This window comes from Hoplias malabaricus, chromosome 3, assembly GCF_029633855.1.
Source record: "Hoplias malabaricus isolate fHopMal1 chromosome 3, fHopMal1.hap1, whole genome shotgun sequence".
NCBI lineage: Eukaryota > Metazoa > Chordata > Actinopteri > Characiformes > Erythrinidae > Hoplias > Hoplias malabaricus.
The window spans coordinates 195,290-207,697 of record NC_089802.1 but is presented as its reverse complement, the minus strand read 5'-3'; the positions used below and the strand labels follow the sequence as shown (position 1 = coordinate 207,697).

The window sequence follows — 12,408 nt, the reverse complement described above, 5'->3', positions numbered from 1 at the left end:
ACACTTCAATATCTTGTGAGTAAGAATGGATCTCACAGTGACTTGACTGAACTTGATGACTCAAAAGTTGGTGATTGAAATATTTGGACAGATGAAGCAGTCATTAAAATATATATATATTTTTCATTTATTTATTTAAAGGTTCATGTATTTTTATTATTTTATCCTTAAGATAAAAAACAATGTGGGAGAGAGTGTGAATGACCTTGTGTACCTCCTCCCTCTGACCTTGGCCTCCACGGCTTCATCTCCAGAGCCGTGCACTCTAATTTCCTCCCCTAGTCAGCACAATGTGATCTAATACCTTCCCTTCCTTGCTCCACTCTTCCACCCCTCAGCCCCTCCAGCCCGCACTCCATCCGCCCCCTCGCTCAGGGCCAGGACTCTAAGCTGCTTACTGATAATCAGCACAGATCACAGCAGCTGCAGCTTCCCAGGCCTTCTACATATTGTTTTCTGAGCTTAACAGTGGGGCCTCAGCAATTAAAAAACCCTGCGATTAAAGCCAAAACCAGACACTTCAAAGTCCACTGATCATTAGCCACAGGTCTTTCACTGCTCTGGGACTGTAGGTAGTGTCTAATACCAGCAACAGGTTTCAGAAAAAGCTACACTGTTTACAGAATCCACCCTCAGTACACAGAACAACTGTCTGAATGTTGGGGACGATAGACAAAGAAAAGGAAACTATGTTCCATGGAAATGAAAAACAAATGAAGAAACTATTGATTGTCCTCAAAACTAACATTAATTTTAGTTCGGTACTAAAACACAGCTGATGAGTGTTTGAGAAGTCAACATTAGATAAGAAAAGACCTATGCGTTCACTGGTGATAATGGGTAATGACTGAAATGGCTGTATTTGTTTTGTAGACATTTGGACCCCTGATTCCTATCACCAGCGTCATATAGAAACCTGCACTTCTCATCAAAACCCAACAACTTCACATTCAGTTATCACTCAGCTGAGCAAGGTGTAGCTCAGTGCTGGTGTGTATGTGTGTGTGGGTCTGTGTGCCTGTGTGTGTCCTATGGCCTGACACTCTCAATCTGATGTGTCTAAAGAGGTGGAAGGAAGAGAGTTAGAACTCCATTATCCACACCCAGCTACCAAAGTAAAAGAAAAAGAGAGAGAGACAGAGAGAGAGAGAGAGAGAGAGAATGACAGAAACAGAAAAAAAATATTAGTTGCCAAATGATGTCTACTTTGAAAAAAAGGGGAAATCCAGAATTAGATTTTGTCATGTGAAAATAGATTTAAGGATCCCATGGCCTCTTAAAAGGGAACAAGCTGAGGTGAAAATGTGAAAATTAGGGTGAAAGTAGTTCCATATTAAAAATGATGTTACTACGAGTGCCATATTCAATGTTTTATATGAATTACACTAATGCCTATAACCTTAAGGCACATATACACACTATTACATGGAATATATATATGATATGCATTATCTTCGAGTTTCACATGGTGTAATTCTATTAATAATTACATGCGCAAAGGTAGAGACTATGAGGATACTTTTGCACAACCAAGAGTAATAAATCTGCAACAATGGAAACATCACCAGTAGTTACACTGCCATTGTAAGCATGCTTAATGTGTAATCACACTGTTCTAATGCAAAGTAAACTGGAGTCAACATTCTTATGAATGCTCAACCTACATGACCACGTCCAGCTTCAGATGCCTGGACTTCCTATTCTCTACCCTGCCACTCTTCTCTATTTCTCTGCTCAATTTCCATCCAATTCTTCATTTTCCTACTCCCTTTTCTTTGACTTACAACCCATTTCCTGAATGCCTATGCATTTTACTACTTTACACCCCTTCTCAGCATCGCGGTGACCTTGGTGGGGGTAATAAAAGCCAACAGCTCGAGGATGATGCAGCACCAGTGCAGATGCTAGTGATAAATGTACCCTGTTCTCCAGCCCAAAGCTATAATCCCACCCATTCTCCTTTACAGCTGCATTGTAGAACATGCTTAGCTTTGCTAACAGGCATCTCACTGAGAGTCTAGAAACCACAAATGTGGTAAGACTCTTCACACTTGATGAGAGCACTCGCTAATGGCTTATTTCATGCTGTCAGACGGCAGACACAACTGTGCAGGTCATAAAAGCCTAAAACAGTGGGCTATAATTTCTGAAAAGGCATTTTAAAATATTTGTGCATGTTGTGAATGAGCTACTAATTTAACTCCACTTTCCTGAAAGACATGAGTCAGTATTTTCAAAACTAACTCCCAGTCTTGTCAAATTTGACCTCACACATATCGCCATTGTTCAAAGAAAAACATGCATCTCTAAAATAATAACTTTCCAGAAGAAGGAGAAAAAACACCTTAACTTTCAGTGGTCAATGTAAGAAGATTTAACTCTGCAGCATTTCTATTGGCCCATTCATCATGAAATTATCTCACAGTGTGAAGGACAGATGCTGTGTTCTAATGAAGAAGTGAATTAAATATATTGAAGCATTTTTAAAGATTTAAATTTGAATTTTATATAACCCACTCCGGCGGCACAGTAGCGCAGCAGGTAGGTTCCCGCCTTGCGCCCAGTGATTCCGGGTAGGCTCTGGACCCACCGTGACCCTGAACTGGATAAGCAGTAACAGACAATCACTGCATGGATGGATGATGCACTCCCCAGTCCAACAAGGCAACAAAAACACCCCTTTTGAGTTCAGTTTGTGTATGCACATCTGCACTGTCATATGTAGTTCAGCCTTGCTCATCTTATAAGGAGTGCAATGACATCCGTTTCTAAAGTGTAATACAGTTTAGTAGTTACTGGATATTGCATATTAATACCTGCATACCAAGCCATGGTTCAAAAGGTAGTCAAAGGGTGAGCAACTCCAGAATGAGCAGGTACAGCATGGTGAACTTTGATCCAGACAGGGTTGTAATGTATAACCATTAGTGAGCAGCTGCTGGAGCCAGAATAGAGATTGATTACTGCAGTGGCATTCACACTGACCAGTCAAACTGATGGACACTCAGAACTGTAATGAGCTCCAAAAGGATCACACACACACACAATGAGAACACTGAACTTCAGAAATGAGTTGGCCACAACAGCTTTAACAGATTACTAAAGTTGTTTGCTTAGATTTTAAATTTAATAAAAGCTCTTTCCAGGGACTCACAGAATATGTACCAAATATAATTAGCCCTCCTTACCCTCACTTTTAACTATAAACCTACTTTTAAGTTCCAAATGATTAAAAACAGCAGTGTGTTGAGTTTGTTTAATGCTCTCACAAACAGATTACAGCATGGTTTATGTATCTCTTCTTCAGAATCAGACTATGAGTGTATATAGTGAAACAGTGCCACCAGTGGACTGGAGCTTGTTTAGGGAACGTAAAATAACAAAACAATAATGAATTATAACGAATCAAAATACACATAATGAATATCTGAATATCACAATAATATATGTATATTTTTGGATATCTTGTTGCTCCAACATAGTAGTTGTACCAGAGAGCTACATAAATAAATGCAAATGGAGTCCAGGTCATTCTGGAGGACTTCTATGGGTTCAATCATAAACCATTCTCACAGTGGAAAAATTACAGTAACAGTGTGTAATGGTTTTGTGGTCCACAGAGTGCTTTCCTCAGCATGGCACTTTTTTGTTCTCAGCAAGCAGAACTTATCCATTAAAGGAAGCCAACTCCAGGGGTTTGAAAATTTGAGGTTTGTATCTGTGGGGGTCCAACAACTGTGAGACAATTACCAGTGGGACAAGACAACACAGAGCTGTGAAATAACACGGAAGCCATGACACTGTGATTCACACTTTCTCAGAGTGAGAATTAAACAGTATTTGATGTGACTACACCTGTATCTATAGAAGGTTCATCTAAGAAAGGTGTGGGTCTCGTGGAAATTCAGTGTTTTTTTTTTTTGACCCATTCAGTTCCAAATGAGCTGGTTATACCTTCAGCATTCGATTAATAAAAAGAACCATCAAGGGATAATTGTATAATTAACATCTGTCAAATACCTTTAACAGGATTATTAGCAATGCTGGGTCGAGTAACCTGAATCCTTACTGTAACTAGGGCAAACGTACAAGCACTAGTTCTAATCGTACTTACTTCAGGAATTAGAATCACTTTATTGGCCACTGTGCTGCACACAAGAGGAATTTGTTCTCCATGTTTAACCCAATCCGTGTAGTGAAACACACATTTACACTAGTGAACACTAGGGGGCAGTGAGCACACATGACTGGATCGGTGGGCAGCCCTAGCTATGGCGCCCAGGGAGCAGTTGGGGTTAGGTGCTTTGCTCAAGGGCACTTCAGTCATGAACTGCCGGCTCTGGGGATCAAACCACCAGGTCACGGCTGCCCCTTGAAATGCAGTGGAACTTCTAGTGGAAGCCAGCCAACGTTCATTAGACTCTACTCTTCCCTCCAACTCTTCCATATTCCCCTGTCAGTCTCATTGTGTCTGACTCGAGCATACTCATATCATATTTTTTAAGGTGGTATCGTACTGATCATTCTCTGCCTTCCTCCATTCACTTATTCTCCTTGTTCTGTTCCTCCAATCACTTTTCATAAAATCAAAATTCAAACCTTTGTTTGTCACAAAAGCAGAGTTAAGGAAGTGTAGCTAAAGGTGAATGTGACGGTTTAAAGATGGTAAGAAGAACACAGAAACTGCATAGTGATCAAAGCCTTTTCTGAACTCGTCCTCTGCATAAAGAACGTCTCAGGATCAAAGGATGCAGGCAGTGATATTAAGTAATACAGCTTTAGAGAAAGTATGAATAAAAGGTACAATTTGTAAAATTACTGTATGTTAAGGTACAGCAGTGAATGTGGTAAAAAAAAAAACTGAATATTTCCCCCTTATTTCCATTTAAAGTCTTTGGGTCCCATTTTATATTAAATATTAATAACTTCACAACACAGGTAACAACCATGTAACCACTGCGTATATATATTCACATGAATGGATTACAGTAGCACAGTTTATGTATATGCACAGGTGTAAAAACATTTTACATGTATTTTGATTGTTGATTTTCATTGTATAATTACATTGCCACGTGAAAAACGTGAAGCTGATTCATGTGTGTATCTACATAAGCAGAGGTGATCTAATCCATCTGTAACAGCAAATATCACCCAAGTTACATTGTTGTTAATCCTGTTATTAATTTGCACAAACTCAGTAGTAAACTTAACTGCGTAGTTATTAATAGGAACATTACATAAAGTGGAGGCAGTGTTGAGGAATGAACAGCAGTTGGAGAAGATTATCATTAACTCTGAAGACAAATGCTTTAGCAAATTGGCTGAGAGAGAGAGAGAGAGAGAGAGAGAGAGAGAGAGAGAGAGAGAGAGACAGTGGACTCTCAATGACCTTTTCCACTGAATGGGCAGATAAGATTCTAATAAAACCCCTTCTCAGCCTGTAACGCTTTAAAATTCAATTACTCGCAGAACTATCGCAGCCCTATGCAGACGGATACCCACCGATAAACTAAACGTCCAAAGGTTTGTGGATGCCTGCTCATCCAGTGTTTCTCCATTCTGCAGTAACAGCCTCTAATTTACATTAGACTGAGGATTTGATTGCATTTTGCATGCACACAAGTGTGGTCAAAGACTGATGTTGGATGATTAGTTCTGGATCATAAATGCAACTCCATCACAAAATGTATTGGATGACGCTCCATCGCTCCAGAGAATACAGTTCCACTGCTCCACAGCACTAGGACCCAGTGATGGTGGTAGTGTGAGGGTGGAGGGGGGTGAGTTTTCTGTGAATCTTCTCCAACCTAAACAGAGTTACTAAATAATAAATAATATATATGTGAAAGGAGTACAGTTCAAAAGTGATTTAAAAAAAGACAGTGACCATTTCCACGGAAGACTACATTCTCACTAGAACAAGACCAAATCCAGGTTATGGACATATGGGCAACTACAGACTGCACTACGGCCTGTGTATTTTCTCAGAGAACATATAGTCATTTTAATTTAGACTTAAGGTTAATACTAGGTTTGTCTCTAGGTCCTTTGTTATTCACATATAATGCAAGTCGAGTGCAGAGTAATACAGTGTAATTAATTCAGAATTACAGAGATCAAATCTAGCAGTTTCTGAGAAAAATTGTTAGCTCTCTCAGGGGCTGATGGGCAATCTTAAAAGTGTATGTTCCTTAGAGCCTGGCAAATAGTGTGTGAGTGTGTGTACTATTACCCTGATCTATGAAAAACTGTCTCAGTGTGACTCTAAACATTTGCCCATTAAGCAAAGTCCTGTTCCTGAGCTTGGCTTAAAATTGTTTTAATGAGGCTGGCCCTTCCAACATGGCCACCTGCCAGGCCTGAACAAAACAGTGAGCGAAGCAAAAGTAAAATGCAAGAAGGAGAGAGAGCTACTAGGTTTCCATAGAGATGCAGCACAGAGGGTACATTCAGATGGCAAAGGTGCCAATTTGAGCAGTAAAAAGGCAGCGTGGATGTACAGCCCAGGGCACTGAAGATATTCATAACTAAACAACAGGCTTATAAGGATTATAACAGGGGCTCTGCAATTGTAGCCTGATAAAATGGCTAAGGAGGTTGTTATGGGTCTTAACTTGGGGGGGAGGTGGTGGTGGGGGGGGGGGGTGGCATACAACATCATTTATGTATTGTCTGCTATTGTGTTGTATTGCTGTGTATGTAAACCACTGATTAGGGCTTTTAATTAGAGTCTGGATCCGCAGGCGTTCATTAGCCCTGGGCTAATGGGTTACTTCCTGTCTGAGGAGACGGCTGAGGAACGAGTCTATTTTTGAGACGTAATTCATCTCAGTTTTGAGTGGAAATGTTTGCACAGGGGATATCACTCTTCTCCATTAATCAGCTGCACTTCAGACTCTGCTGCACTGAGCTCCCACAGCTTGTACAAAAAAGAGAGAAGAGAGAGAGAGAGAGAGAGAGAGAGAGAGAGAGAGAGAGAGAGAGAGAGATAGCAAGAAAAAATGGCTGCTCTATGACGACAGCAGACCATATTTGGTAAGCAGGAAAGCGGAAGCTGTTCAGTATCCTACACACACTCGTGCAGCGTGCAGCAGGCAGACAGGGGAGGCTGTTTTTGGCAACACTGACATCACCGAGGAGCCATTTTGGGACAGATATATTGCTCTCTCTCTCTCTCTCTCTCTCTCTCTCTCTCTCTCTCTCTCTCTCTCACACACACACACACACACTTACACTATATCCTCTTGCTTTCCTCTGCAGTGGAACGGCCCCATTAAAGCAGGCGTTTTATCTATTTTTAGTATAGTGTTCTCCTCGGGAAGACTACGTTTCTCCATCAGTGCGGGGGTGAACCTTGCCAATGCTGCACCCAAGGAACTCTACAACCCCCCCCCCCCCCCCCACACACACACACACACACACACACAAACACACACGCGCACGCAGGGCAATCAAGTGAGAGTTTGCGTCAATCCATAAGAAGTCATCCATGAATGTTATTGCATAACCCCAGATGCCAGGGACTCCAAGCACCTAAAATGATAATACAATGATCGCCATAAAAACTGAATTCAATCTTAACTGTAAGTCATTACATTACTGTCCTGCACTGACCTGTCAGTGTTTCTTTCCTGGCCAAAAACGCTATCCATGAAAATGAACAGAGCTATTGAACAAATGAAGTCTGCTTAATGGAAGGTATCCTCCCAATGTGGGGGAGCTATTGCAGGGGCAGTGTCACAAGGCAAATGAATGAGGCACGTTTGAGCACTGTTAGCACAGAGTGTCAGAGTTGGGGGGGCAGAGGTGTAGCCACAGATGGGCCTGTCCACCCAAACTGGACCAAGGCCCTCCCAGCCAGCCACAGCAAATTCACACTCTCCTTCCTGGCTGTTCCATGCACATCTCAGCCCACCCAAAGGTCAATTACTTTAGTTGAGATTAAATTGAGGTGAGGCAAGTGTTTGTTGATTTAGTTTGAAGATGAGTTTAGTGCCTGCCTTGTGCCCAGTGATTCTGGGTAGGCTCCGGACCCACCGTGACCCTGAACTGGATAAGTGGCTACAGACAATGAATGAATGAATGAGTTTAGTGAAATTCTAGCCAGTCAAAATAAAGGAAAAAATATCTTCCATATTTCAGTAAGTGATCAGTCAGTCACGATATGTTTGTTGTCCAGCTAAAGCTAGCGCTAGCAGTTAATAGTCACCCAAGTACATGCTCTAAGCTTCTGTGTGTGTGTGGGGTGGGGGATCCATTAACTTTGAATGGAAGTTAATGGAACTAGTCTTTAATTACAGTAATTTGATTATTAATAACATTTCAGTTGGTCTTTTCATCAGAACATTCAGCTCTTCTTTTGTGCTTGCTTCTTTTCTTTTACAGTCCTCTTTAGTCTGTACCCCTTGTGTTTACTTCACCCGTCTTTCCCATCTTCTCCGAGCAATAAGATGTTCTTCACAAACTTCTCTGGCTGGTATGAGAATATTTTAATTACTCGGAGGCAGTGCTCATTTCCTCATGAGTCAGCAGTGACAGATCGGAGGGCGGCAGTGCTGAACGAGAGGAGAAGATTCGTCCGTGTTTAGATTTGTCGCGCTCACGGTGTGATGTCTATTGAGAGATTGGACTGTCCACTGCCAATGTCAGTGTTACTGTTAAGATGAGAATACTCCATCAGCTAAATACTGTACGGTCAGCAGCTGATTGTTTTTATATAGCAGCGTGGATGAACAGAGCAGAGGAGTATAAGAGAAGGGAGCAACATCATGCGCTTCCAACAGGAAGAAGTGACAGATTAACACCTTATCTAGAACTGTAAAATCATTATCACTAAATTATTATGAAATTATATTACAATAAAAGCATAATATAATCCTTATTTAGGGACTAATATTTAAGAGTGGTCAGGAGGTGCAGTAGACTCTTCACTCTCATTTTCCTTTAAGGAAGTATGACTTCAGTTGTTCTTCACAGTCTAATGTCATTAGCAGTGATTCATGTCTAATGATAGCTTTAATCTCATTTTATACAGTCGTTACAAAACCTGCCCCATTTATTCTCACACTTTTGAAGAGGGAGTTATGCTTCATGTTTGTGTAAGAATGTGTCAGAGTATTTGTGATGAATGGACAGGAAGAAATGGGCCAAGATTTCCGAATAAATAACAGCTGCCTTCACATCCATTAAAAATTAAGAGCAGTTTCTAGCTTCCCACCAAAGCCATCGTTTCCAATGCTCAAATAACACAGTAACTCATTAACAACACTCTGCATCACTTCAAACTGAACGGACAGCCGTAAGAAAATATCAAGACACATTCAGAGCATTTTTTATATTACGACGGGTTAATATTGCCATAATATTTCGATGACACAATCCCCTTGACCCCGTGTCTCCTACCCTCAGCTCACAGTGTCCGTGCACTGACCCGGGTGAAATCTGTTCTGCAGCCAAAAACTCACCTTTCTGTTAAAATCCATCAGAAAGAGGAATGAAAATGCATTTGGCACAAAGCTATTACAGGACTCCTCCAGCCGACCAATCAGAAAACACAAGATGAGTTTGTGAGGAACAGAGACTGACAAGTTAGGATTCTAGACACGGAACACATCTGGAATCTTGTGCAGAGAGAGAGAGAGAGAGAGAGAGAAAGAGAGAGAGAAAGAGAGAGAGAAAGAGAGAGAGAGAAAGAGAGAGAGAGAGAGAGAGAGAAAGAGAGAGAGAAAGAGAAAAAGAGAGAGAGAGAAAGAGAGAGAAAGAGAAAAAGAGAGAGAGAGAGAGAGAGAAAGAGAGAGAGAAAGAGAAAAAAGAGAGAGAGAAAGAGAGAGAAAGAGAAAAAGAGAGAGAGAGAGAGAGAGAGAAAGAGAGAGAAAGAGAAAAAGAGAGAGGTAGAGAGGTAGAGAGAGAGAGAGAGAGAGAAATAGAGGTAGAGAGAGAATGCATTTAAGAAATGAAAAACACACAAACAAGCACACACACCTGTTATTTAAGCATAAATAAATGAGAAAAAAATATATAACCAGATGAATGAGTATATTAAATATACATTCCACTCTTCAGTGATGTGTCAGCACCTGGCTCTAGCCTCTCACCATTTCGCACATCCTCAGTCACTCTACAGCACTCGCTATTGGAGCATTTTTCAACTCACATCTCATTACATTCATTTAATTGCTTGTTTGTTCTATATTCAATACATCACCACTGTCCAATGAAACACGTGTATCTCCTTTTTAATCTTTAATTTTAGTTTACAACATCATTTACCCACGACCCTGAAATGGAAAAGATGAATATCACTTAAACACAGCGGCTGTCCCTCACACTGTGTTAAGATGGTTTTTCATTCTCCTGTGAAGCTTTGATTTTGGAGATAAGTGTTTATCTTTGGACAGCGATGATATGTTTTATGCAAATACCACACAATTTTATACATGTGAATGAAGCATTCACAATTTCTGCTATCCACAGATAGATAGATAGATAGATAGATAGATAGATAGATAGATAATAACATAACTTCTTTAGCATGCAGTTTACAACATCAGCAAAATGACAGGAGCCCTCTATCTCTCTCATGAATTCAGTGTCAGAGTTCCCTTACTGTCGCTCATTTCTTCTATTATGAAACTTCAATCATAACTCAGTCCTGTTTTGGAGACACTGCTGATTCTGCAGAACTTCAGTACCGTCTTTACTCCACCACCAAAGCGGGGTTCTTCAGGAAGTCAGTTTCAGCTCTGCTCCATCTTTTAGATATTGAAAACCTGGGATATCAGCTAATGGCATCAGCACAGATAACACTGAGCACTTTGAATACTGGCTCTTCACTGCTCTGACTGGAGCTGGAGAAAGTGAACTGTAGTGAATATGCATTCAGAGAAGAGCAGTCTGAGAGAAAATGAAAAGAGATGAAGCTACAGAGACATGCGAGAGTTGAGGGAGGGAAAAAAACACCCCAGCAATGAATAATGAAAGCTGAAGAGATTTAATTTTTTCTCTCTCTCTGTGCAAGACTCCTAACACTAGCACAAAGCTGACCAGCAGTTAAATATTCCATCCGTGTGTAGCTCTACAGTTCAGTGTTTCTTCTCTCTAGATTCTAATGGTCAATATCTATTTAAAACCTATATGTAATGTGCATTTGGGGATCAGTATGTGAAATGTTGCTGTTTTGTTGCTTGGTAGCAGGTGCCATGTTTACATTATGTTACCATTACACACACACACACACATCTAGTTTTTTAAACTGCTGTTAGAAACAACAGTATATGAGGACCCTTGAAACTATACAAGTCTCACATTACCCCACTGCTGCATTCCCTTCAGACTGACAGTAGCTGCCCACAGGAGATCTAACCCTGATGCTCACCTACAAAAGCAAAGAATGGACCAGTTCCTCCATAACATGATGACAATGGTCAGAACCCGATCAAAGCCTTAGGGCTGAGTGTCTTAGTTCAGTAGTATTTCAAATTTTACCCTATATCTGCTGATGATGGTATATCCTCTGAAAAAGATAAATGAGTGACTGTGGATAAACGTCTGCTAAATGCCATAAATAAATGCAAAAATACATGTAAATGTGTGGAACATTACAATTGGAGCACCAAGTTTCTACAAACATCAACAATACAATAAACATACACAAATTAACAGCATTGATGCATTTTGCTGTCGATCACCTGACACAGCTGTGTGTGTCAGCAGCACATTCACAATGACATCAGTCAGAAAAAGAATATAATGGTTGCCCTAGTCTGATTTGCCCTAAAAACTAATTGCAAGAATTATAAGAGGTTTAGGGATGTTTATATAACAATTTTCCCACTGAGTCAGAAGGGTAATAAAAAAAAAAAGCCCAAAAATGCTCCCTGTAGGAAAACAGCACAGACTGAAAGCAATGCAACTACATCTGTAAATCAGTCTGGGAGGTATATGCTTGAATGCATGTGTCCAAATCATGGAGTTTAAGAATGGCCACACTATGCCTTATATAGACATGTATGTAATATGAGACATTTCACAGCTTTTACACATTTTAAGGCCCTTCATCCTCGCAAATCCCCTCCCAACCACAGGGGCCGCTGCAGCTACAGGCTATAAACTCACCAAGGTCCTTAGAGCCGTGACTCTCGCTGGCCATTTCGCCCATCCGCACCAGTGCGTCGAAGTAGCCTTTTGCTGCAAATGTCACACCTGAAAACATGGAAGCATTCGGGACATCAGAGATGGGAATGCGGGAATCTCTTAGAACCTTCTGACCCCCGGAGCATCCCTCAACCCATGGCTTCCGGAAGCTATGAAAGCAGGTGTGGGGGTGGTGGGAAAAAAAACGTAAATATCTGTGTTCTATGATGGCTCTGAAGGAGAGAGTGTGAGGGGAGTGGCTTGGGATTGGGG

The 12,408-nt window shown here is 40.9% G+C and overlaps 1 protein-coding gene across 5 annotated transcripts in view; it reads right to left on the bottom strand.

The window, feature by feature from the left end:
- Positions 1 to 12,408, bottom strand: part of LOC136691632 (BAR/IMD domain-containing adapter protein 2-like) — a 75,727-nt gene that overhangs the window by 40,045 nt on the left and 23,274 nt on the right. For all 5 annotated transcript variants that reach the window (XM_066664270.1, XM_066664275.1, XM_066664273.1 and 2 more), the window contains exon 3: positions 12,118 to 12,204. In XM_066664270.1, the coding sequence (XP_066520367.1) occupies positions 12,118 to 12,204 (87 nt within the window). The remainder of the gene's footprint in view (positions 1 to 12,117; positions 12,205 to 12,408) is intronic.